Source organism: Vicugna pacos, chromosome 35, assembly GCF_048564905.1.
Source record: "Vicugna pacos chromosome 35, VicPac4, whole genome shotgun sequence".
NCBI classification, from domain to species: Eukaryota; Metazoa; Chordata; class Mammalia; order Artiodactyla; family Camelidae; genus Vicugna; species Vicugna pacos.
The window spans coordinates 11,215,995-11,240,786 of NC_133021.1; the positions used below are offsets into that span (position 1 = coordinate 11,215,995).

Here is a 24,792-nt window from a genome sequence, read left to right on the forward strand (position 1 = left end):
AGCAGTTGAAGCCACAGGAAGAGACACCACTTGCATCAAGTAGGGGAGTTTGTTGTGAAGATCGCGGGAGATAACAAATCAAGATATCTGATTGGACAGCCAGGATTCCAAGAGACACACATTGTGGGGGAATTTGGGATTTGCCAGAGATCACAGGATCCACGCAGCACTGGGGACACGGTGCCTCTTCACTCCCATCAGTGGGCATCTGTGAATCCCATTTGGAGTGTTCTGCTGTTACTCCAACTCAGCTCATTTTCCGATTTCTGCTTCTTTTCCTTTTTGTTCCTTTATCTGTTTCCAGCAGTTCCGCTTTCTCCCCACGTCTAATTCTAGTTGTCATCACGCGAGGCTGAGACAGCCTGTCGGGTGTGGCCTTTGAGCTTGACCCCTCCATCCACCAGGGGCCAGGCTCTCAAGTGGCTGTCCATGGGAGGCTCACCCTGGGTCATTACCAGAGCAGCAGCAGGGCTGCACAGAGCCTCAGTCATCCGTGTCCGAGGAGCCCCTTAGAAGAGGGCCAGGGCAAGGGAGTTCTGAGAACCTGCCAGGACGGGTGGCAGTGATTGTTCAGGACTCTCGTATTTTAACAGAGAGGTAGGTTATAGTTCTTCATTAAATAGGATAACACTATATTTCAAAAAATGATAACACGTGTGAGCCACAGTGTGTTAATGAAGCGATCCTTTCAAGCCTCTCCCTGTCTGTCATTTTCAACGTCCAGGTAATTGAAGGGAAGAAATGGATAACTGATCAAGCAGGAATTTTTGTTGACAAATTTAACAAGGATGAGACTCAAATGAGACAAAGGACCCTCCCAGAAATACTGTTGACCCATTTGTCCTTTGTCCCCAGATATTTCAGTGCTCTTTGGAGAAAGACATTTGTAAATAACAAATCACCCAGACAGAAGCCAATGTATCATGTTCCAATCTTGGAATAAAACTCATGAGGTACTACTGAAAACTGAAGAAGAGTATCAAATGATCATTGGGGTTATTTTAAGACCAGAAGGGAGAACACCTAACAGTTGAGCATCAGTAGTTCCAGACACTAGATTATGTAGTTCGTGAGGAAGGTCTCATTGGAAGGTTGCACGAGATGGAAGTGGTGTCCTGGAAGTACATGAGTGTCAAAGCTTCCACTGGTTACATCTTTCAGGCTAAAAGTAAACAAAATTATATTTAATAACAAATAACACCACCAACAACAAAAGATTTATTTCCAGATAACTTTTCTAGGAGCTGATGCCAGTGGTAGAGTTACGTCCAAGTTCTCACGTTCTGCATATCCTTCATTTTTCATTTCTCTGAGACCTGTCAGGATACAGTGGTATCACCTGCCTTCTTTCATTTTACTACACACAACCCACATCTCTCCATCAATGCTCAAAAAATACTTGGGCCAATTTTCTCCTCACTGCAGTAATTGCTAGTTGACATTAGCTGAAAATCATCAAACAAATATTTCCATAAAATACCCCAAACCATAAAACAGCTTCACCTTGCATATCCTTTACTGTATCTTCAGATCCAGTGGAGCGTGTTAAGTCACAAGACAGAACAATCTCCGAGGGTGTATCAAAGCTGCAAACATAAAAGGTAACTTTATAATTTACACCCCAGAATCTTTTCCTGTTAATAACTTCATTTAAATTAAATGTGGTGTGTCCTCACTTCTTTCCATTTTGCTATTTGCAGGAATACTTTTTTTTACCCATGGTACTTCTCCCAGTCAGCACCTGTCTGAGAACCACTCTGGTCCAGGCTATTTTCTAAGCTCAACTAGCTTCTAAAACTGCTGGTGGCAGCAAGATGGCACCTGAGCACCCAGCCCAGCTCGGGGTGAGGCTGGTTATATTCAGCATCTCTAACTGTCGTTCCCCAGATATGACTACGTCTCTATTTCCCAGCCCTCCATTGTCTGGCTGAGGGTTGCTATGTACAGAACAAAAGCAGGTTCATGGAAGCAGGGCCCCTGAGTTGGTTCCACCTGTTCTCAGTTTAATCACAGCAGTAGCAAACATTGACTGAGCTAGGTTCTGGGTGCTGAGTTAGCTGCTAGGGACACTTGGATACATTTACACAGTCCCTTTCCTCCTGGCAGCTGGGGAGACAGACATTAGTGAAGTAATTTGACAACTAGAGAGATGTGGAACCAAGTTCAGGGTGGTCTGTGAACACCTGATGGGAGTGCGGGGGGTGGGTCGCGTCAGGCAGGGTCTCCCTGGGAAATGGAGTGGGGTCTGAGATCTGAATGAACAGGAAAGACTTGGCGAAGGCAAGAGCAGCAATGCGGGGAGGAAGAAATAGAATGAGCACAAACCAGTGGCTGTTGTTCCAAGAGCGAATGGGATGTTGAGACAAACTGAGGTAGAGAAAGTAAGCCAGGGCCACATCTAGGCTTCATGAAGGACTTTAGTCATCATAAGAGAGCCAGGAAGCCACCACGAGGACTGAAGGTAAAGCATGTCCTGACCAAACCTGACTGTTACCCCTTTGGGTTTAATGCGGGGAATGGATTGAGGGAGACAAAGTGTCTACGAGAAGACTGGTTCAGTGGTTCTTTCAATAGTCCAGGCAAGAATTCCCACTTCTGCCCAGAATACAGAAAACTAGGAGCGCCACTCCCAGCCTAGCAAGGAACAGAAGTCCAACAAACTGCAGAATCATAACTTTTCCTTGAACTCATCAGAGAGCTGAGTTTGCAAGGCAAACTAGACACCGAATTCCAAGGAGGGTCAGGCCTCTCTAAGGAGAGGCGGGATGTGTGGACTGGCTCACGTAGGCAGCGCATGGGAGGAGGGGGTGTCTGCTGTTCATGCGGATAAGAAGAAATCAGCTCAGACGTTCAAATGCTGGAGACCCAGCGTGAGGTGGTGTGTCAGATGGAATTCACGCTCACTCACGGGCTCGTCACTGAAGTGCAGTGTTGGGCCTCCTCTAGGGGTTCACAGGAAAGACTGGGACAAAGGCAGGAGGCCAGAAAGAGCCCTCTGTGTGGGGCAGGTGGGCAGCAGGAAATTAGTGACCATGAGATGGGCACTAACCCTGCCCCTTGCCCAAGTCCCTCCTTCCTGCTGAGCAAAAACGCAGCTGCTGGAGGAGGGGCATCAGACACTTCCACCCCCTGGGCACACGTGAAGACCCACGGTGGGTGATAGGAGCATTAACCCCCAACCCTTGGAAAAGGAATAGGAAATGGCCTTGGGCCCACAACTCTATACAAAAACCAAGAAGAAGTCCTCTACTTCTGGGGAGGACCTGGGAAGTTCTACCCCAAACCAACCACACACAAGGAGAAGGAGCAGGCACGCTGAGAAAGTCCCACCCGGGAGGCTCAGGCACAGAAGGCCCACCTGAGATAGAAGCTCAGGACTAAATAGGATGTCCAAGACTTCCCCGTGTCCCCCTGGAGGCAGCATCACACACAGGGTGACAAGCAACAGCTGTCTGTCACTGAGGAGAACCTGGAGACTCTTCTGTGAGGTGCAGGGAAGACTGAAAAATTGAGAAAAGTTCTCCAGCAACCCAGTCTCCACAGTAAACTCACAGTAACTTGGGAGCAGTTGCCCTGAAGTAACCACAGTAGCAACAAAACCCAAGCATAGCTCATCTCCAGCGTCAACTGACTCATCTCCACACACATTAGGCAGAAGAGGAGATGTGCTCAAGTCCAGGTGTGAAAAATATTTATATCAGTCTCTGTTTTATACACGATATCTTGCTTTCAATAAAAAAAAATTATCAGACACACAAGGAAGCAAATAATAACTCCATTGTCAAGAGGCAAAGCAATCAAAAGAATCAGGCTCAGATAAGACCCAGATGTTAGAACCATCAGGCAGGGACCTTACAGCTTCTATGACTGACATGTCAAAGGAGTTCATGGAAAAGGTGGACAACATACATGAACAAATGAGGAAGTTCATTAGAGAGGTGAAGGCTGTGAGAAAGAGTCCAAAAGAAACTCTAGAAATAAGCAGCAACAATGAGGAATTCCTTTGACAGTCTCATCAGTAGATCTGACACAGCTGAGGAAAGAATCAGTGAACTTGAAGATGGTTGATAGAAATTATCCAACTGAAACACAAAGAACAAAAGAGTCTGAAAAAGACAGAACATCTGAGAGCCAGGGGACAATATCAAACAGTCTGGTGTATGTGTGTGGTCAGGGCCCCAGAAGGAGAGCAGAGAGCAGCACAACAGTCCAGGCAAGAGAGGAGGCAGCCTGGGCAAGCTGGGGGCGGCTTTCAGTCTGGCTGCCAGGCTCCGAGTGTGGCGGTAGCGGCGGGGAAGGAGAGGGGTGAGAGGCTTTGTCAGGCCTGGTTTCATTTTTATTGGAAAGCACTGAGAGCTACAGAGAGGCGAAGAGAGAATAGACTGAGAAAGGGGACAGGGCAGGGGCAAAGGGAGGAGGAGAATCCGGAGAGCAGGGTTTGGGGAGAATGCTTGGGATCTGGAGACCGGAAATCAATGGATGTGGGTAGTGACTGTGATTTGATTCACTGGGGAGAGGGTGAGAATGTAAGGGTTTTTTGGGGGGTGGGGGGGGTTGGATTCTGTGAGTGGAATATCCCTGTGAGTGATTTCTCTTTTATGTCTGGTTTTGAGATTCCTTTTGAGAACTTTTGAGAGTTTAGTTGAAAAACTGTATAATGTTGCTGCCTGGCATCTACACAGTGTGGCCAGTTGGCCAGTGGGAGCCTTGAACTGACAGTACCCCTCCTGCAACCACACGCAGAATCACCAGCAAGGGTGAGCTGCTTATACGACCCTCCCAACAGCCCTCGTGATAGGTTCCTCCCGACCTCCCAGAGCCTTCCTTCATGTGTCCCTTAGATGACTCCCATGAAGCTAACCAAAACCTACTCTTTGCAGTTTGAATTGACCAATCTGGCCTTAGCCCGGGACCGTCCCCCATCCCTCCACTCATGCATAAAGCACCCCTTAATAAAGGCAGGTGCCTCGGGTCCTACCACCTCTCTGCCTGTACCCTGGCCTTGACCTCCCCGTGGGGCCCCTCAGGTGTGCTGTGGACGTCCCCCAGGACCTGTGAATCATGAACTTCTCTATTTCAGTTTCTCTTGTGATCTGTTGCTGAACCTCAGCTCCCTCTCTAACACTCGGGGTTCTTCTTAACAAGTGTTAATTTAACGAAGTCATGAGAGCCTTGGGTAAGTGAACTTTTTTTGGTTGTGTTTTGTTTGTAAAAATCGCATGTGGTTTGTTACGTGCCAGACCGTTTACTACACGCGACCCTGTTTAACCCTCACCACAGCAGACAGATGAGCCGCAGACGAGACCCCTGCTCCCAGCCTCACAGCTAGTCAGCCACTGGCTTGGATCCTGGGAAGCAGACTCTGTAGATGGCACACTTAATTCACTGTTGTGCAAGGCTTAATTATTAAAATGTAGCTTTTGCATACATGATTTCACATCCACAGTGGTTTGTATTACTTTTCCATGTGGGGCAGATGTCGGACTGATGTTTCTTTGATTCTGACTCTCTGCTAAGCCAGAAACAGAGACCGTTCAGCCCTGCAAGGGTCACACTTGCTCAGATGGTTGGGGTAGAAAAGGAGAGAGATGGACGGATAGAACTGGGAGGCAGATGGTGGACTTAGTGATGGATTGATGGTGGTCACTGAGTGCAGTGATGTGGCAGAGATAAACAGGATTGTCTCTGAAGTTGCTGGAAGTTGGCTCCACTTTTTTTTTTTTTTTGCTATTTGTGTAAATTTCTAGTTGCAGGTGCTGCCTGTTGCAGCCCTAGACTCAGTTCCAAACTTTGTACAGGAAATAAAACACACGCCCAAGCACCTGGCTTCAGGTAACCTGCGCAGAGGAGACAGAGCCCAGGCACAACAGAAGACATGCATGACCGTATATGATGGTGACTAAGGGCCAAAAGCTGGCCCACTGTACCTGCTATGAGAAAGTTAGGCTAGGAAGAGCCATTTGTGGGTTCACATCCCTGAGGTCAGCATCTAGAATGTTAGGACTTCAGTCCTATCAGAAGAACCAAGTGTCATTAGAGACGTCTCAGGAGGCAGAACGTGATTAAGTGCCCTGGAGCAAAATTCACAAAACAGCCAGCACTCCCCCCGACCCAGTTAACCTCCATACTTAGGAAGTCACGGTCCACATCTGCTGACCCCCTCAGAAGATGAGGATCCGATGGCATCAATTTATTAAACAAGTATTTCTTGTGTGATACAACATGCATATTTGTGGGGGGGGGTAACTAGGTTTATTTATTATTATTTTTAACTGAGATACTGGGGATTGAACCTAGGACCTCGTGCATGCAAAGGACACACTCTATCATGAGCTATACCATCCCTAAAACATGCATATTGAACCATATATATGTTTTTTTAAGAAAAATATACCCTATTCATCCTTCATTGATACAAGTTCTGTGTCCAGGCTCCATCCTAATTCAGTAAAAATCTCACAGGTGAGCCTCAAAGGAAAAGAAGTGAAACTCTGCCCTCTTGGGTAAGAAGGCTCTGAGAACTGCCCATCTACCATTTCCACAGACTATGATACATTAAAAAAAAAACAAACCTTGGTTGCCTACATGTAATTACTAGCACTGTGTGCATCTGCCAGCACTTTGGGACTACATTGTCGTAAAAGTTCCCTGTCATCAATAAGTTCATTGGGAATGCCTCCAAAATCCTTTATGAAACAGACAACTTGCTCTTTTGACAAACTGTCAGCTTCAGGGATGCAAATCCGGATCTTTGATTTGAAACATTAACAACATAAGCCTAACACTTCATTTAATGCTACCCACGCTCCCTTTTGGTGATTACAAAGACTCTCTGATCCGGTTGGTTTGCTGAATGTTAAGTTCCCAGGTGACTCGGGATGAAAGAAAATGCACTCATGGTCCGTATTAGCTGGGAGATGCCAGGGCCGTGCAGGCACCGAGCTGGAAACAGTTTAAGCACATCTCGGAGGAAGGGAGAGAGGAGGATATCGAAAGGGGTGTGTGAGTGTGTTCTTGAACTGACAGTATCTCTACTGTTGTCCCTGTGCTGGACCAGAGTTCACCAGCCGGAGGATAACGACTTGATGTTCTTCCCTCCAGTTTCCCTCCTTCCCACCGCCCACCTAAGGAAGCTACTTACATGAGGGGCATTGCACTTGACACAAATGACTGCACTGGGTGCAGCTCATACTTTCCTTTTCGGTGAAGCGCCATCAGGAACACAGGATGGGCCCCATGCTACATTTGGGGAAGAAAAACATGGTACCTGTTCAACAAAACCAATGACAATCCATCAAAAAAGTTCATGAAAACAAGTGTCATCAGCACAGCAATAGTCACGAAACAGTCCAAAGAAACGCCTCAGTTAGCTGAGTAATAACTACTTTAGTTGTAAAAGGTATATTTTCAGTGATTTATATCAGCATAAAAAGTGTTTAAAGGCATCCTCGGTAATTCAAACTAAGATTTCGTATTGATTTCCACAACATCTTGAAGTTAAATTTGCTCTTTTCCTTGAAAGACAGATACCACTATATCTTTAACAGTATTGGTCGGTGGTTCTCAAAGTAGAGTCTGGGCACTCTCAGGAATTCCTGAGAACTTTCCAGGTGGCCTATGAGGTTAAGGTGATTTTCAGGATAATTCTAAAATATCATTTGCCTCTTGAACTTTCACTTTTTCATGAGTTTCCATACCCCATGTGTGGCATGGGATTTTGCCACAGTGAGAACACAAGCAGCAGTGGGACTCTAGCTGCCTTCTGATAATCCAGACATTGGACAGATTTGCCGAAGTGTCAAACAATGCCACTCTTGTTGCCATGTTTTTTGGGGAAAATAGAATCTTTGATGTAAAATATATACGCTTTATGTCAACATATAAGGGGTTTATTAATGTCAAGATAAGTTAAAAAGCTTTAAAGTTTTGTAGTTTTAATTTCTAACATGGTAAGTATTGGCAGATAAATCACACAGGACCTCAATGCTTTTTAGAAGTATTAAAGCAATGTTGCAACCAAAAAGCGTATGAACTGCTGTAGACATACTTGGGATATATTTTGTAGATGTTATTGCCAGAGATAATTTTTTGTAAATATTTTAGGAGGATGAAGAAAGGGGAACTCAGTCCTCTGTTCACCGAGGATGGAGTGTGTATAAGTTGCAGGTAATTTGGAAATATATATCAAGAGCTTTATTCATGTGCATATCATTAGCCTAAATTCTGGAAATGTACCCTTAAGAAACCTAGAAGACTTGTACACTAAATTTTCTACAAAAATGCTCATTGAAGTGTTTTCATAACAGAAAAAGATAGAAGTACCTCATATATCCACAAGAAGAGATGGGCAAAAATGTCTTGAAGCAATGTAATCTTAGAGCAGTCAAAGATTTCCACAGCAATAGTAAGTAAGGGGGAAAATCAGGAAAAAATAGAAAGTAGATTTCATCAAGTAAAAATGCCATCACAATTCTGGGATGATGGATACTTTGTTATTTTTTGCTTGACCATCTCTATAAATATTATATAATATAGAAGCCAAAATGTATTCCATCCTTGCCATATACTAAGTAATTTATCATTATCATTCATTTAATTCTCACAAATAGGAACCAGTATCATTCAGCTTTACAGAGAAGGAAACTAGTTCAGAAACCTAAGGAAATTGCGAAAGGTCAAATTGGGTAAGAGGTTATCACAACTCCAGAGTTCATGGACTAACCTCAAAATTCTACAGCGTAAATTATGAAACAAATACTATTTATAGAACTTTTTTAAATTTTAAAACTAAATGGGCTGTAAGTTGCTGCTAGAGTCTTGATCTTACAAAGGTAAAATGACCCTACAGGCTGCCCATTTGTGAGAATTGTGGCTGGTCACAACTACCCAACATGCTGGGACTAGTTTCAAAAGGGAAGAGGCCAGAAAAGCCTTGCACTTACACCCCGCCCCCCCTCAAAGAAAGATTTCAGCTGATCTCATCACCTGACATTTGCATGCTTATGGCCCCTACTGCAGAGCTCTTCTCAGTCTGATGCTCTTGAGAACAGCTGTAACCATATTTCATCAATCATTCTTTTAAGCAGGGAGGAAGCAATGTCACCCAAACAAAGGCAAGCAACATGAACCGTGGGTTTGTGATTGAAGAAACTCCCCAGCTGTCTTTCAAAACAGATGTCAAATACCTATGGCCAAAAAATGAAAATGTTTTACTCTGGAGGACTGGCAGTAGCGCATAGGTAATTTCATCAACAACCTGGTAGATGTCACTTGCAAAAGATTCCTCAAGCGGACTTTCTCATCCAGCAAGCCTTATGGCGTGTGCTGGAGTTGGAGAAAGACATCTAATACATGCGGACGGCGAGAGAGATTCTGTGACGCTAGGAAAGGGCTTATGTCATCATGATGTGAACAGTTTCAAAGAACTGAGTAATAAAGGCCAATTCTAAGGAGAGAAAACTTTGGGAATTTGTTAATAAAAAGAGAACAAGATACAGATGACTAAATATCTGAAAAAAACCCTCTCCAACTAAAAAACACCTAGAAATACTAGATGAATCACATACATAGAGTTTGGCTCACAATAAGATAAGGGAACACCTAGAAGGAAAAAAAATAAGAGGGAACTGAAATTCTAGTAGTCAGCGTGTGCTAATGGAATGGCTGTCAGCCGCGTATATCAGGAAAATTAAAAATAGGGTGTCAAGAGTGGCTGAGAGAGACAGGGCTTTGGAGTGCTTTAAACTCGTGACAGAGGCAACAGACTAGTGGAACAGAATAGAGAGCTGAGAAATACATCCCACGTATCTGGAAACTCAATTTATAAATGAACTCATTTAAAAATCAGTGGGAAAAGGGTGTAGACCTCTGCTAAATGCTGCCAAGTCAACTAGTTATTCAGGTGGAATAAATACAATTGGATACCTGGCTCCTACACCATATACAAAAGTCAGTTCTAGCTTAGATAATACTTAAGAACTGACAGAAGACAAGACAACATAGGGAAATAACTTTGTGACTGAGGGTTAGGGAATCCTTATTTTTTAGGGTATACTTTTAAAGCAAGCCATAACAAATACAAACTTTAAGAGTGATAAGCAACAAGTTTCTTCTGTAGAACACAGAAAACTACATGCAATATCTTGTAGTGACCTGTAATGAAAAAGAACATGAAAACAATGATATGTATGTACATGCATGACTGCAACATTATGCTGCACACCAGAAACTGACACATCGTAAACTGACTGTACTTCAATTTAAAATCATATAAGACAAAAAAGTGATAAACTTTATTATATTAAAACTTAAAAATTCTATGAATCAAAAGACACAACATAAAGAAGTGGCACAGACTGGGAAAGACACTTTAACCCACAAAATGTAGAACAGGCAGGGTCAAGAATATGTAAAGAATTTCCACATGCTAATAAAAACTGGAATCAAATGGAAAAGTGGGCATAAGATGCCAACAAGAAACTAACAGGAAAGAAGACATAAATAGCAATACATATATGAAAAGGTGCCCGGTCTCGCCTATAATAAGGGTTATTGAGTTTAAAATCAGAATAACTTCTTTATCCTATAATGGGAAGTTGTAGCTTTTGACCACCTTCCCCCATTTCCTCCATCCCCACTTCTGTTCTCTGAGTTCGTTTTTTTGGATTCTACATCTAAGTGATAGCATACAGTATTTGTCTTTCACTGTCTGACTTATTTCACCTCGCATGATGCCCTCAAGTTCCATCCTTGATGTCAGGATTTCCTTTTTTATGGCTGGGTGATATTTCACTATCTATTGACCTATCGAGATACCACACTTTGTATATCATTCATCTGTAGATGAATACTTAGATTGTTCCCATGTCTTCGCTATTGTAAGTAATGCTGCAGTGAACATGGGAAGGGGTACAGATGTCTCTTCAAGATACCAATTTGGTTTCCTTTGGTTATATACCCAGACATGGGATTGCTGGATCATGTGGTAGTTCTATTCTTAATTTTTTGAGGAACCTCTGTACTGTTTTCCACGATGGCTCCACCAATTTACATTTCCACCAACAGTGCACAAGGGTTCCCTTTTCTCCACATCCTCGCCAATGCTTGTTCCCTCTCGTCATTTTGAAAATAGCCATTTTAACAGGTATGAGGTGCTACCTCATGGTTTGGATTTGCATTTTCCAGACAGTGATATTGAGCACCTTTTCATGTACCAGTTGGCCATTGGTAAGTTATGTTTGGAATAATCTTTATTCAATTTCTCTGCCCATTTTAAAATCAGATTGGTTTTTTTTTTTTTGGTACTGTGTTGTATGAGGTACTTATATAGTTTAGGTATTAACCCCTTCTTAGATGCGTTATTTGCAAATATTTTCTCCCACTTGGCCTTTTTGTTTTGTTGGCTGTTTCTTTTTCTGTGCAGAAGCTTTTTAGTTTTGCATCATCCCTCTTGTTTATTTTGCTTTTGTGTTTGTGCTTTCGGTGTTGTATCCAAAAAGCATCACAGAGATTTATGTCAAGGAGGTTTCTCTTTGTTTCCTTCTAGGACTTTTATAATTCTTGGCCTTACATTTAACTCTTTAATTCAGTTTGAGTTAATTTTTGTGAGTGACGAGATGGGTCTAGTTTCATTCTTTTACATGTGAATATCTGTTTTACCTGCACCATTTACTGAAGAAACTGTCTTTTCTCCCCTGAGTATTCCACCTGTCTTAAATATTAGTTGGTTGTATATTCTGGGGTTTACATCTGAGCTTTTGATTCTGTTCCATTTGTCTATGTGTCTGTTTTTATGCAAGTAGCATAGTTTTGATTACTGTGAATAAGTTCTGGGGACGTAATGTACAGCATGATGACTATAGTTAACAGTACTGTATGTATATTTGAAAGTTGCTAAGAGAGTAGGTCTTTAAGTTATCATAGGAAAAAAAGCCATAACTGCGAGGTGATGGATGCTAACTTGTGGTGGTGACCATTTTGCAATAGATGTCACATCATTATGTTGTTCACCTTAAACTTGTACAATGTTTCATCAATTGTATTTCAGTAAAACTGGAAAAAAACAGAACACAGTCACAATAATTTCATGCATAGATTGGCAAAAAATCAAAAACCTTAGCAATCATTTCATCAAGGAGATAGAGCAATAAGAATTCCCATGTCCTGCTTTGGCAGAGTGAATCATTACAGTTTCTTTGGAGAACAGTTTGACAATATCTCCTATAGTTGAAGACATTCATATTCCACCACCCAGAAATTCCACTCCTAGAGGTAGACTCTTACCCATGCACGCAGGAACATGTGCAGTTTCCCCCTGGACAAGAGTTTGAACTACAAGGTCCATTTATGTGCATTTTTCAATGAGAAATACTACAGCACTATGTAAAAGACAGCTGATCAAACCCACAGGTGCTCAACCACAGGTACGGAGGGCTGGCTGTAAGTTGTACGTGGATCTTCGACTGTGCAGAAGGTCAGCGCCCCAACCCGTGTTGTTTAAGGGTCAACTGTATATGAGAATGCTTACAGAAATTGTTACTAATAGCAAAGAAAGAAAGAAATTTTAATGCCTATAAAGAGAATAGACACATAATTGTATTATAGTCACACAGTGGAATAATATATAATAGTTAAAATCAATGAAGTAGAGAAACACATATCCACATGATGAATCTCAAAAAATAGAGGACACAACAAGTGCTTTATTTATGTAAAGTTATGTAAAGTTAGAAATATGTAAAACGATACTATATCTTGTGTGTATGTGAGGAAACCTGAAGAGGAGAGAGCAGACACAGTTGGCGAGGAGTACAAGTAGCCTGGTTTGTGTTCAGCTGTGCCATTTTATTCTTTAAGGGGAACAGTAGGAATGGTTAACTTTGTGGTATTATTTCTTAGACACTGTTATATATCAAGTATTTAAAAATTTATTTAAATGAGCAGCACTTAAGTGAGTGTATTGAACCATCCGTTGTTGATTAAAAATCTCGTATGAAAGTGCTTCCAACAAGTTCTAAAAATACATTTATACATTAGCAACAGGGCTCTCTTCTCCCAGTGAATGGATTTTTTTTTTTTTTTTTTTTTGAGACCTCCATGGCGGAGTCGTGGTGACTGGTAAGTGGCAGGGAAGGGGCTGCGGAAGCAGGAGGGACCAGAGAGGTGTAGTGCTCGGAAGGCACATTTCCAGGGGAGAGAAAGGCACCTTCGAAAGGGGGAAGCATCTCTTGAAGGCCTGATGGCACAAAAAAAGAAAGGAAGGAAACGGCTTAAGAGAAGAGCCCTACATATACCACGTGGTATCAAAGAATCAGAACAATGAGGAACCGCCAACCGTGCAGTTACTAATTTCTAAACTGCACTTCACTATAGTGGCAGAAGAGGGCGCTCGTGAACTAAGAAGCAAAGTAAGCACCTAGCCGCCTTGGCCCCCAGTAGAATGACCTGTTTTCTGGGTCAGGAAAATCCAACAGACTTCATCCGGAACAGAAATACACACAACACACAGAGAATATGTATTAAACTTTTTCAGCAAATGAAAATGCTTTTTTAAAAAACTCAGCAAGCCGAAGAAAATACCGACACCCCAACATGAATCAAATTTCACTAAATGAGAAATTGCAGGAATGAAACAACACTGTAACTCCATGAATCTAAAATTCTGACCAGAAACAGACAAATGATTGTGAAAAGAGCTGACAGAATACTGGAAAGAAATGGAATAAAAAGACAAATTATTTCAAAAATGACTGAAAGTTGTCCATGTGGTAACTGATGCAAAGTATTTAAAAGGATGCGGAGGATGAGAATAAAAGAGCTATAAACAGGAAGACAAAGAAGGAAAAGATCCCAAAAGGAAGTATAATCATAAAAGGTGGAAAGAGTTTCAGCATAGGAATAAATACTCTCGAGAAAATGTAAACAAAATAAAATACTGGAAAAGAACTACTATTTGAAATTATGATCCATGCAGACTTGCCTGAAATCAAATAAGACATGAAACTGTGCATTGAAAGATTTTAACTCTAGAGGAAACTGGGTGAGAGCAATCTTTGCAAAGTTTATATATATCTAAAGCTATTTTTAAAATAGCCGTGTTTTGAAAAATAAATGGCGATCTCAATCACAAGTTAAAAAAAATTCTGAAGCAAGTATGTTGAAATAGTCATATGGAAAGGGCAGGGAATAGTTGATACAGATGGTTTGTTACATTACTCTGTTGAACCAGCTTTCTAGTTTTGGTTGTGAAAAAGCATCTTGCAGTGGAGGAACCCTCTCATTGAACAAATAGATAAAGGTGAATAAAACACACACACACACAGGCACACAAAGACACATACGTGTGCACGATCTGTTTGAAGCCATTAGAGAACCGCTGAGGCCACCAGGACTTCCCTGCAGAGAGAACTCCGGAGAAGGGGACTGAGATTCCTCCAGGCACTTTCCCACTGTGGAGATGTATCAGTTACTTGCTAGGTGTCCTGAGTTCTAGACTCCAGGCTGAGGCTTGCTTCTCAGAGGCCAAGAACCAGCAGAGCTATTTGCATTCCCACAGAGCCAGAGAGATAAAAATGGGAAGACAGTGCTGCAAAGGCAATCAGAAATTACATGCCATGATCGATCTCCATTCCCCATCCAGCAACAAGGAAGATCCTAGGACAGATAGGGAAATAAATGTAGACTGAAGCACAGAGAGAAAAGGGGTTTAAAAAACTGAACAGAGAAGGGGAGGGTAATAGCTCACTGAGAGAGCACATGCTTAGCATGCGTGAGGTCCCAGGTTCAATTCAATCCCCAGTACCTCCACTGAAAAAAAAAAAAAAAACTGAACAGTCTGTGACCTGTTGGATGATATCAACTAACTTGTTTAAATGGGTAACAGAATTTCTTACTTTAGACACAACCACACAAAATTTATGGGGCACAGCAAAGACAGTGCTAAGAGGGAAGTTTATAGTGATACAGGCCTTCCTCAAAAAAGAAGAACAATCTCAAATAAACAATTTAACCCACCAACTGAATGAACTAGAAAAAGAAGAACAAAAAACCCCAAAAGGCAGCAGAAGGAAGGAAATTATAAAGATTAGGGAGGAAATAAATAAAATACAGATTAAAAAGACCATAGGAAAAAAATCAATCAAACCAAAAGCTGGTTTTCTGAAAAAGTAAATAAAATCGACAATCCTCTGGCCAAACTCACAAAGAAGAAAAGAGAGAGAGCACAAATTAGCAAAATAAGAAAGGATAATGGAGAAATTACAACAAATAAAATAGAAATACAGTATATCATACAAGAATATTATGAAAAACTATATGGAACCAAAATGGATAACCTAGAGGAGATGGACAAGTTTCTAGAAACATACTGTCCACCAAGACTGAATCAATAAGAAACTGACCACTTGACAAACCGATCACTAGAAATGAAATTGAAATAGCAATAAAAAACCTCCCTACAAATAAAAGTCCAGGACTGGACGGCTTCACAGGGGAATTCTGCCAAACATACAAAGAAGAACTGATACCAGTCCTTCTCAAACTCTTCCAGAAGATTGAAAAGGAGGGAATACTCCCAAACTCATTCTATGAAGCCACCATCACCCTGATACCAAAACCAGGCAAAGACACTACCAAAAAAGAGAATTACAGAGCAATATCACTGATGAACATAGACGCCAAAATCCTCACCAAAATACTAGCAAATAGAATCCAACAACACATAAAAAAGATTACACATCATGACCAAGTGGGGTTCATCCCAGGGACACAAGGGTGATTCAACATATGCAAATCAATCAATGTAATACACCACATCAACAAGAGAAAGGACAAAAACCACATATCATCTCAATAGATGCAGAAAAAGCATTTGATAAAATTCAACACCCATTTATGATAAAAACTCTCACCAAAGTGGGTATAGAGGGGACATATCTCAACATAATAAAAGCTATAATGACAAATCTACAGCCAGCATAGTACTCAACAGTGAAAATGTCAAAAGCTTCCCACTAAAATCTGGGACAAGACAAGGCTGCCCACTATTACCACTCCTATTCAACATAGTCTTGGAAGTCCTAGCCACAAGCAGAGAAATAAAAGGGATCCAAATTGGAAAAGAAGAGGTGAAAGTGTCACTATATGCCCACGACATGTTACTATACATAGAAAACCCTAAAAAGTCCACACAAAAACTACTAGAACTGATTGAAGAATTCAGCAAGATAGCAGGTTACAAGAGTAACGTTCAAAAATCAGTTGCATTTCTTTACACTAACGAGAAAAAGAAAGTAAAGAAACAATCCCCTTTAAAATAGCACCCAAAGTAATAAAATATCTGGGAATAAATCTAACCAAGGAGGTGAAAGAATTATACACAGAAAACTATAAACCATTGATGAAGGAAATTAAAGAAGACTTTAAAACATGGAAAGATACCCCCATGCTCCTGGATTGGAAGAATCAATATTGTTAAAATGGTCACACTGCCCAAGGCAATCTACAGATTTAATGCAATCCCTATCAATTTACCCAGGACATATTTCACAGAACTAGAACAAATCATAACAAAATTTATATGGAACCATCAAAGACCTAGAATTGCCACAGCATTACTGAAGAGAAAGAAAGAGGCTGGAGAAATAACTCTCCCAGACTTCAGACAATACTATAGAGCTACAGTCATCAAGGCAGCATGGTATTGGTACAAAAACAGACATATGGACCAATGGAACAGAATAGAGAGCCCAGAAATGAACCCACAAAATTTTGGTCAACTAATCTTCGACAAAGGAGGCAGGAATATACAATGGAATAAAGACAGTCTCTTCAGCAAATGGTGTTGGGAAAACTGGACAGCAGCATGTAAAGCAATGAAGCTAGAACACTCCCTTACACCATACACAAAAATCAACTCAAAATGGATCAAAGACTTAAACATAAGACAAGATACAATAAACCTCCTAGAGGAAAATATAGGCAAAACATCATCTGACATACATCTCAAAAATTTTCTCCTTGAAGAAATAAAAGCAAGAATAAACAAATGGGAACTAATTAAACTTACAAGCTTCTGCACAGCAAAGGAAACCATAAGTAAAACAAAAAGACAACCTACGGAATGGGAGAAAATTTTTGCAAATGAAACCGACAAAGGCTTGATTTACAGAATATATAAGCAGCTCATACGACTCAATAAGAAACAACCGAACAACCCAATCCAAAGATGGGCAGAAGACCTAAACAAGCAATTTTCCAAGGAAGACATACGAATGACCAATAGGCACATGAAAAAATGCTGCATATCACTAATTATCAGAGAAATGCAAATCAAAACTACAATGAGGTATCACCTCACACCAGTCAGAATGGCCATCATTCTAGAGTCCACAAATAACAAATGCTGGAGAGGCTGTGGAGAAAAGGAAACCCTCCTACACTGCTGGTGGAAATGCAGTTTGGTGCAGCCACTGTGGAAAACAGTATGGAGATTCCTCAAAAGACTAGGAATAGACTTAACTGTATGACCCTGGGCTTATATCCAGAAGGAACCCTACTTCAGGATGACACCTGCACCCCAATGTTCATAGCAGCACTATTTACAATAGCCAAGACATGGAAACAGCCTAAATGTCCATCAACAGGTGACTGGATAAAGAAGAAGTGGTATAGTTATACAATGGAATAGTATTCAGCCATTAAAAACCAACAACATAACGCCATTTGCAGCAACATGGATGTTCCTGGAGAATGTCATTCTAAGTGAAGTAAGCCAGAAAGAGAAAGAAAAATACCATATAAGATTGCTCATATGTGGAATCTAAAAAACAAAAACCAAAGCATAAATAACAAAACAAAAATAGACTCATAGACATAGAATACAAACTTGTGTTGCCAGGGGGGTGGAGGGTGGGAAAGGATACACAGGGATTTCAAAATTGTAGAATAGATAAACAAGATTATACTGTATAGCACAGGGAAATATACACAAGATCTTATGGTAGCTCACAGAGAAAAAAATGTGACAATGAATATATCTGTGTTCATGTATAACTGAAAAATTGTGCTGTACACTGGAATTTGACACAACATTGTAAAATGATTATAAATCAATAAAAAATATTAAAAAAAATAATTTCTTACTTTACAAATATAAAAATCACCTTCTTGAAGAGCAATCTGGAATTCCTGTTAGTATTAATAATCTTCCCATAAGGAAAAGCTTTATTGTGCTTCAAATTCCTTTAAGTACATATCATCTGACCTGATAAATCACTTAGATGATGATGGTAGTTAACATACCTTCTATTGAATTAGGAAACTTTTTGCCCCATCTGGCAAAATAAGTGGAGCCACCTCCTGACTGGGAAAGCAAACCAGCATAAAAAGTGCATTGGAGTTTTTGTATAAGCAGTTCACAACTTTTTCAATCCTAGGGGAAAATTCAGATATATTTAATATGATGTAAATCACTTAACCTGTCTGAACTGAATTTGGTGTGTTTTAATGGAAATTTTTATTAATTATATGTTCCAATATAAAGTGATTGCCAATTTTTCCAACAAGAAAGGCCAAAAAGGCTTTTATAGGTTTTGTTTTTGACGATTAGAATATATAAACTTATAAGGGTATAAGTGAAATTGTCATCAGGTATCTGTATGTAACATTTATGAAGTATGTTTCATATGCACACTTAAAGCAATAGAAATGTTAGTTTAGAAATCACATTTTTCACAATTTAGGGAATAGCTTTTTTCTTTAACATTTTTTATTCAGTTACAGTCATTTTACAATGTTGTGTCAAATTCCAGTGTAGAGCACATTTTTCAGTTATTCATGAGCATACATATATTCATTGTCACATTTTTCTTTCACTGTGAGCTACCACAAGATCTTATATATATTTCCCTGTGCTATACAGTATAATTTTGTTTATCTACTCTGAATATGCCCATCAGTATCTACAAATTTTGAACTCCCAGTCTGTCCCTTCCCACCCCCTCCCCCAAGCAACCACATGTTTCTATTCTAGTTTTATCTAAGCAGTTTTATCTCAGTGTCTTAATGATGTCTGGAGCAACTTTTCAAGTCATCTGTAAGTTTTCCAGAACACATAATTTTCACTCCCTTCTGAAAGTTAGATAAAAGCAACTTTTTGCATCTGCATTTAATGTTGTCTCTGGAAATTTTACCCCAGGATCCAAGTATCCAGTCACCTAGTATTAGGATAATTTCTTGTCTTAAAAAAAAAGCAATATATATATTGAATATATCTATTACATATAATAGATACTTATATTCTCCATAAGGTAAACGTTTCCTATAAAATTTTCAAATTAATCATTAAATTGTTAACATAGATATGTAGTTTTTCCAAATGTGAGATTATCAACCCTAGTATTATGATTAAATCTGTTTTGACTCCTTTTTTTTTTTTTTCAAGAAGTGCCAGTTTTTTTCAGTTGATCTCTACAAGCATCCAAAACTAACAAAGACTGAGGTTTTTTCAGGTTCACACGTGTTCTCGAAAGAGGACTTTGTTTTTCATAATAAAATAATGGAGAGAACACTAAAAATATGAGAAACTTTATACAAACTGAAGCACAAGTTAAAACTGTTCTTGGGGGAAAGATAACTTTTGAAGAAAAACTCTTTGCCTTGTATCTGGGCACTTATGTTAATAATTGCTAATTTAAAGATAAAAATTAAAAGTACTGGTTTTTGTCTTTTGAAGAACATTGGTACTCAAAGCCAAGTTCCTAGTAACCAATCTGATCATCAGCAAATTGACTAACAATGGATCAGCCCTAAATGAGAGCTTCCAGGGTATCTATTATTTTCTGGAAGAATGCTGGAGTTTTGTTTTGTTTTGTTTTGTTTTGTTTTGTTTTGTTTTGTTTTGTTTTAGAAATACAAAAGCGTCCCACAGAGCCTACCACAGTGTGGTAAAAACTACATAGCAAATAAATGGGTGATTTTCTGAACCTTACCTCTTGGGCTATTGAAGAGTCTAGGAAGATTACTCAAATTCAACGTTTCTTTAGAACAATTCCCTATTTTTAAAATCAAGAAGCTCTACTGCAGTCTATTTAAATTACCTGCATTCTGATTAACAAAAAACTAGTGTTAGAACAAGAGTGGTTTTCCATAGCTGCAGTTGTGTAATTTGCGGGAATAGGGGAGTTCTTTAAGAAGAGAATACCAAGCTATGAATATGAAATTAGGTGTGGACCCTTTGATCATTAGTTTCAAGGTAAAACCATCTTCCTTTGGGTTGGGGATGAGAATGAGGGTAGGAGCTGCCTTTGTACTTATGTCATGCCATGCCAGTCCCAGTGGATCCTTAGAATCCATTTGGATGGGGTACCTACACTACAAAGTTAGCTCATGATCAAGATCTCATGAGAAGGTCAAGTCTGGGAGGGGAGGGCTCATTGCTACCGAGCCTAGACCGTTAGTAGAACCCTCTCCTTCTGGGCTGTCACCTATCTCCCATCCATCCCACCTCCTGTGTCTACCTAGAGGAAGAACCAAAGACCAACAGAAGCTAAACATCATCCAGCCAACCCTCTGGGTAGAAGCCTTCTACCTGAACTTGCCTGCTCTTTACCTCCCTCTTCTTCATTTTTGACTTAAATCATAAAATCCTAGGACTTTAGAGTTGAGAGGGATCAGAGTAATCATTTAACCCACTGTTACATCCTGGTGGCTAAGGCTGTGGAAACAGAGATCCAAGTTCAAATCCTAGCTACACCTGTCGATGTGACATTAGGCAAATGACTTGAGTGATTTAAAGTCTCAATGCCCTCATCTGTAAAAGGAGGATAATAGTTGTGTCTTCCTTGTGTTTTGATTAAATATATTAAAAATGCTTAGCATGGTCTTGGGCACATGCTAAACAAAAATGAATATTACCTATTATTCCTTATTTGGTGGTTGAAGAAGCTGAGACTGAGAGAGATCCCCTTCCCAAGGTCACCAAGCCAGTTAGTGACAAATCAGGAATTAGAACTCAAATCCTATTAATCATAGAAGCTACTTCTCCACTTAACCCTTTTCCCGTATTCTCAGCATCAACATGCAAGTGGACCACTGAGCTGCAGGGAGTAGACAACATATCTGGGAAGCTTTGGGCTAGAGAGTTGGGGACAGAAACTCCTCTACTTTGGGGTGTAAATTGAAGTGCCTTCACCTCTCCTAATCCACACAAGTGCTTTGGCCAAGTCATGGATTTACAGTTTCACTTTAAAATCACCACCAAGTCAACACCATTTCACATAGTGAGTTGTTAGTGCCATTTATAAAACCTTGCACTCGAGGCATTGCCTACCAAGTGAAGTTTCTCTAAGAAGCTCCTTTCAATAGAAAAAGGAAACTTCCAGAGGCAGAGTATGGGGCACCTGGGGCGGGGAAGAACCAGGTGGCACAGAGAGTGACATACCTGGCTGCCTCAGCTTTGTCTCTTCTCTCCATTCCATGAGGAGATGGTGCAAAATTGCTGGTCTCAGCAACCTTTTGGCCAATGCCAGATTCACTACCTCTTTGGGTATGAAACTTCAGGTCAGCCTTGTGCATACTTTTAAATCTGTTGGCTGTATTTACTGCTGCAACCCCTGCTTAAAAGAAGAGGAAGGAGGAGGAGGAGAAGAAGAAGGAAGAAGAAACAATGTAACAGATGTAACTCAAGACTGTGGAGTTGCCTACCTCTGTTCACATTCAGTTACCAGTAAGTGCTCCCATTAACTGAACCTCTAGCAGTTACACAGAAAGACAAAGTGCAACATTTCTAAACTCTAGCAAGTAAACAACCCTGCAGCCAAACCAAGCAGAAACACCCAATACCTACTGGGGTCAGAGAGGATGCTTGCTTTTCAAATATGGATTGTCTAGATATTTATAAAATTTTAATTTGTCTAGATATTTATAAAATTTTAAATCTTAAGGAAGCATGAGGGAGTCTAAGAAAGACATTACTGCTGTGCTAAACTTCCAATTCTGCAAGCTGCACATATTCAGAAAAGAAATGGAAAATAATTACCCCCAAATCTGTCATTTATAGTGGCTTTTATCCTTTTACTTCCTAGAAGCTCCTTGAATTGTGTCAAGGGCCCAGATACTCAGCTGGGAATCTCAGAAGTGTTCCTGGGAGCCCAGGCTGATCCATCAGCCTCCCGACTTTTCAGGACCAGAAAGACTTGCTTAACTAGAGGAATAAAGTTCACAGAGAGCAAGGAATCCTCTTGTCACCCAGAGTGTTTTCATAGGAAGGATGGCCTGGAGTCATCCTAAATCCTCAGAGGAGCCACTGAATTCTTAGGTGATGATTTAAAAAATGCAGGAGAAGATGAATGCTTCTACTAAGAAAAATAGGCAGTTTCAGAAGTGGATACACATTTTCAGTGTTTACAACTTAAGGCTGTTATTGAGGGCTACAAAATTTCAATAAAATTAGACTAAATTTCTCCAGCTCTTTCTAACTGAAATTGGTACAACTTGCTCTTTCTGTTGCTGTCTTACTTTTCACTGGCACACCTTGTGCTCAATTATACTTGGGAGGAGTAATCATTTACCCACTGTTTAAATTTACTCAACAGGCATTTCTTGAGGGCCCATCATTAAAGTCCGGAGCCATTTCTCAACATAGGAGGTATAGTCAGTGTGAGCTGGTGTTGAGATGAGTTAAGGCCGTGGGACCCAAGGCCACGACCTGAGCATGTTTGTAGTATGCAGTAAATAATTGCTCCACACATGCGCCAATTATATAAGATTTAGAACAAAGAAAATAGAAGTACGCATGTGCTAGAGATATTCTGTAAGCCTAATGAACAAAGAAACTCAGACTGCGCATGTGCTGACAGAAAACAGATACCACATACCAGGGCACCGCCCAGCCCTGGCACCAGGCAATGATGCTGCTGACGCGCTAGCCCAACTCCGCCCTGTACAGGCTATGGTCCCAGGACCCGATATAGGTCCCTGGCTCCATAAGAAACTTGGACATGTTGGCTCATACACAATGAGGCAGGTAGCCGACCGGTGGGGCCTGCATCTGAGCCACAGTGAAGCCAAAGATGCCGTGCGGCAGTGTCTATGGTGTGCTAAGCACCACCCGCACCGGCGGCGATGGCCCCAACAGATGGGGAAGATTGCACGGGGAATTCAGCCACTGCAGGTATGGCAAATAGATTACATGGGTCCCTTTGCTTCGAGTACGGGCTTGCGGTACCGGCTGACAGAGGTAGACACCGCTACTGGACTAGGTTTTGCTCACCATGTGCCCCGAGCTACACAAGACTCTACTATTAGAGCACTGGAAGTTTTACAGGCCTTCTATGGGACTCCCTTAGAAATACAAAGTAATAGAGGGACCCCTTTCACTGCCCAAGAGACCCAGAAATGGGCCAAAACAATGATATTAACTGGATATTACATGTGCCTTACCATCCTCAAGCAACAAAAATGATTGAACGGTACAATGGCCTATTAAAGGACAAACTGAGGGCTCTCAAACCACAAGGGTGAGGCTGGAACAGTGTCTTGCTGCAGGCGGTACGTCTTTTAAATGAACAAACTCGCCGTATAGGTATGAGCCCACTGAAAAAGTTATTGCAAGGGACTATTCGGAGGCTCAAAATTAGGCCTATGCAGGATGCCTCCGATGTCTCAATAATGGGGCATGCATTAATATTATGCACCCCCAGGGTGTTGAACTCAGGAAAACAGGACACCTGGACATGGAAGAATTAGGTCCAGACTGAAGGCCCCTGGCTAGTCCTTTTGGAACCATGGGGCGATGGGCTAGAGAAAGCCCTGCAGGTAACCCCATGAGTGGGGGAATGGCCTTTTGATGTGCAGGTTACTCTAGAGAAAACAGGAGTGTCCCTACTTAAAGGAGCAGAAGCCCTATGGCTTTGGGCAATTCCACTGATAGCTCCTGAAGCTCTCTCAGAGTGTAACCAACCTAGTGTGGGAGGGTTGGTATGGTACCACTGCCCAGGGCGAACAGCCCTTCCTGCCACAGTACTCTCACAGGATGAGAAAGTGGCTTGCATCCTCCCAGAAGGGAGAGATTTGCCAATCATGGTGTCCACCTCTGCTCTGTCCTTCCGTCCAGGGTAACAGCAAATACCATGTTCTCCTGGGCACACACATTTGCGTGAGTCCACAACGTCTCTCACTGTTGGGTCTGTACTGAAGTTCCTGTAGACGCAGGAGATGGACTGCCGTGGCACCTCCACCCCGCGTCCAGAGCTAATTGGAGCACCTTGTTTCGATGGAATGCCAACAGAACAGAGAGATCGCCCTGGGACTTGCGGCGGCAGACTATTGAAGAAATACTCCAATGTGAGCGGGGCAATGCCCCCCCCCCCCAATTAAAAGAACTGTATGGAATGGGTGGGGATAAATGAATAGTGTTCATATAAAAGTGAAAAATTTAAGCCCCCTCTGTATTGAGCAGCGGTTTGAACACGAGGCTCCAAATCGCACAGTGGGGTGGCTCCCAGAAGAGCTGTGTGCCAGAATTTCTTATAATGTAAATGCCTCCTCCTGGTGCGATGGACGACCTCTAATTGGCACAAAACCCACTGATTTCCTGCCACCAGGGTATCTGTGGGTATGTGACACCCACGGATGGTCTTATCTCCCAGCTAAATGGACAGGGTGCTATGCTTGGGGTACAGCTTACTTGCCCGGACATACCCGGCCCACTTTAACAGAGTGCCCCACAAATTGGGACCCACTGCACACCCGGTGGCAGCAGGGGAAGCATGCAGCTTGGTGGTTTTATCCTAT

At 41.3% G+C, this 24,792-nt stretch overlaps 1 protein-coding gene across 1 annotated transcript; it reads right to left on the reverse strand.

Moving 5' to 3' along the window:
- Positions 1-1,023: 1,023 nt before the first annotated feature.
- OLAH (oleoyl-ACP hydrolase) lies at positions 1,024-21,573 on the reverse strand. Its single transcript, XM_072954961.1, is given in 7 exon segments — positions 1,024-1,162; positions 1,488-1,586; positions 6,586-6,749; positions 9,104-9,324; positions 18,301-18,363; positions 18,366-18,430; positions 21,440-21,573. Coding segments are annotated over 7 exon segments (885 nt in total).
- Positions 21,574-24,792: the final 3,219 nt, after the last annotated feature.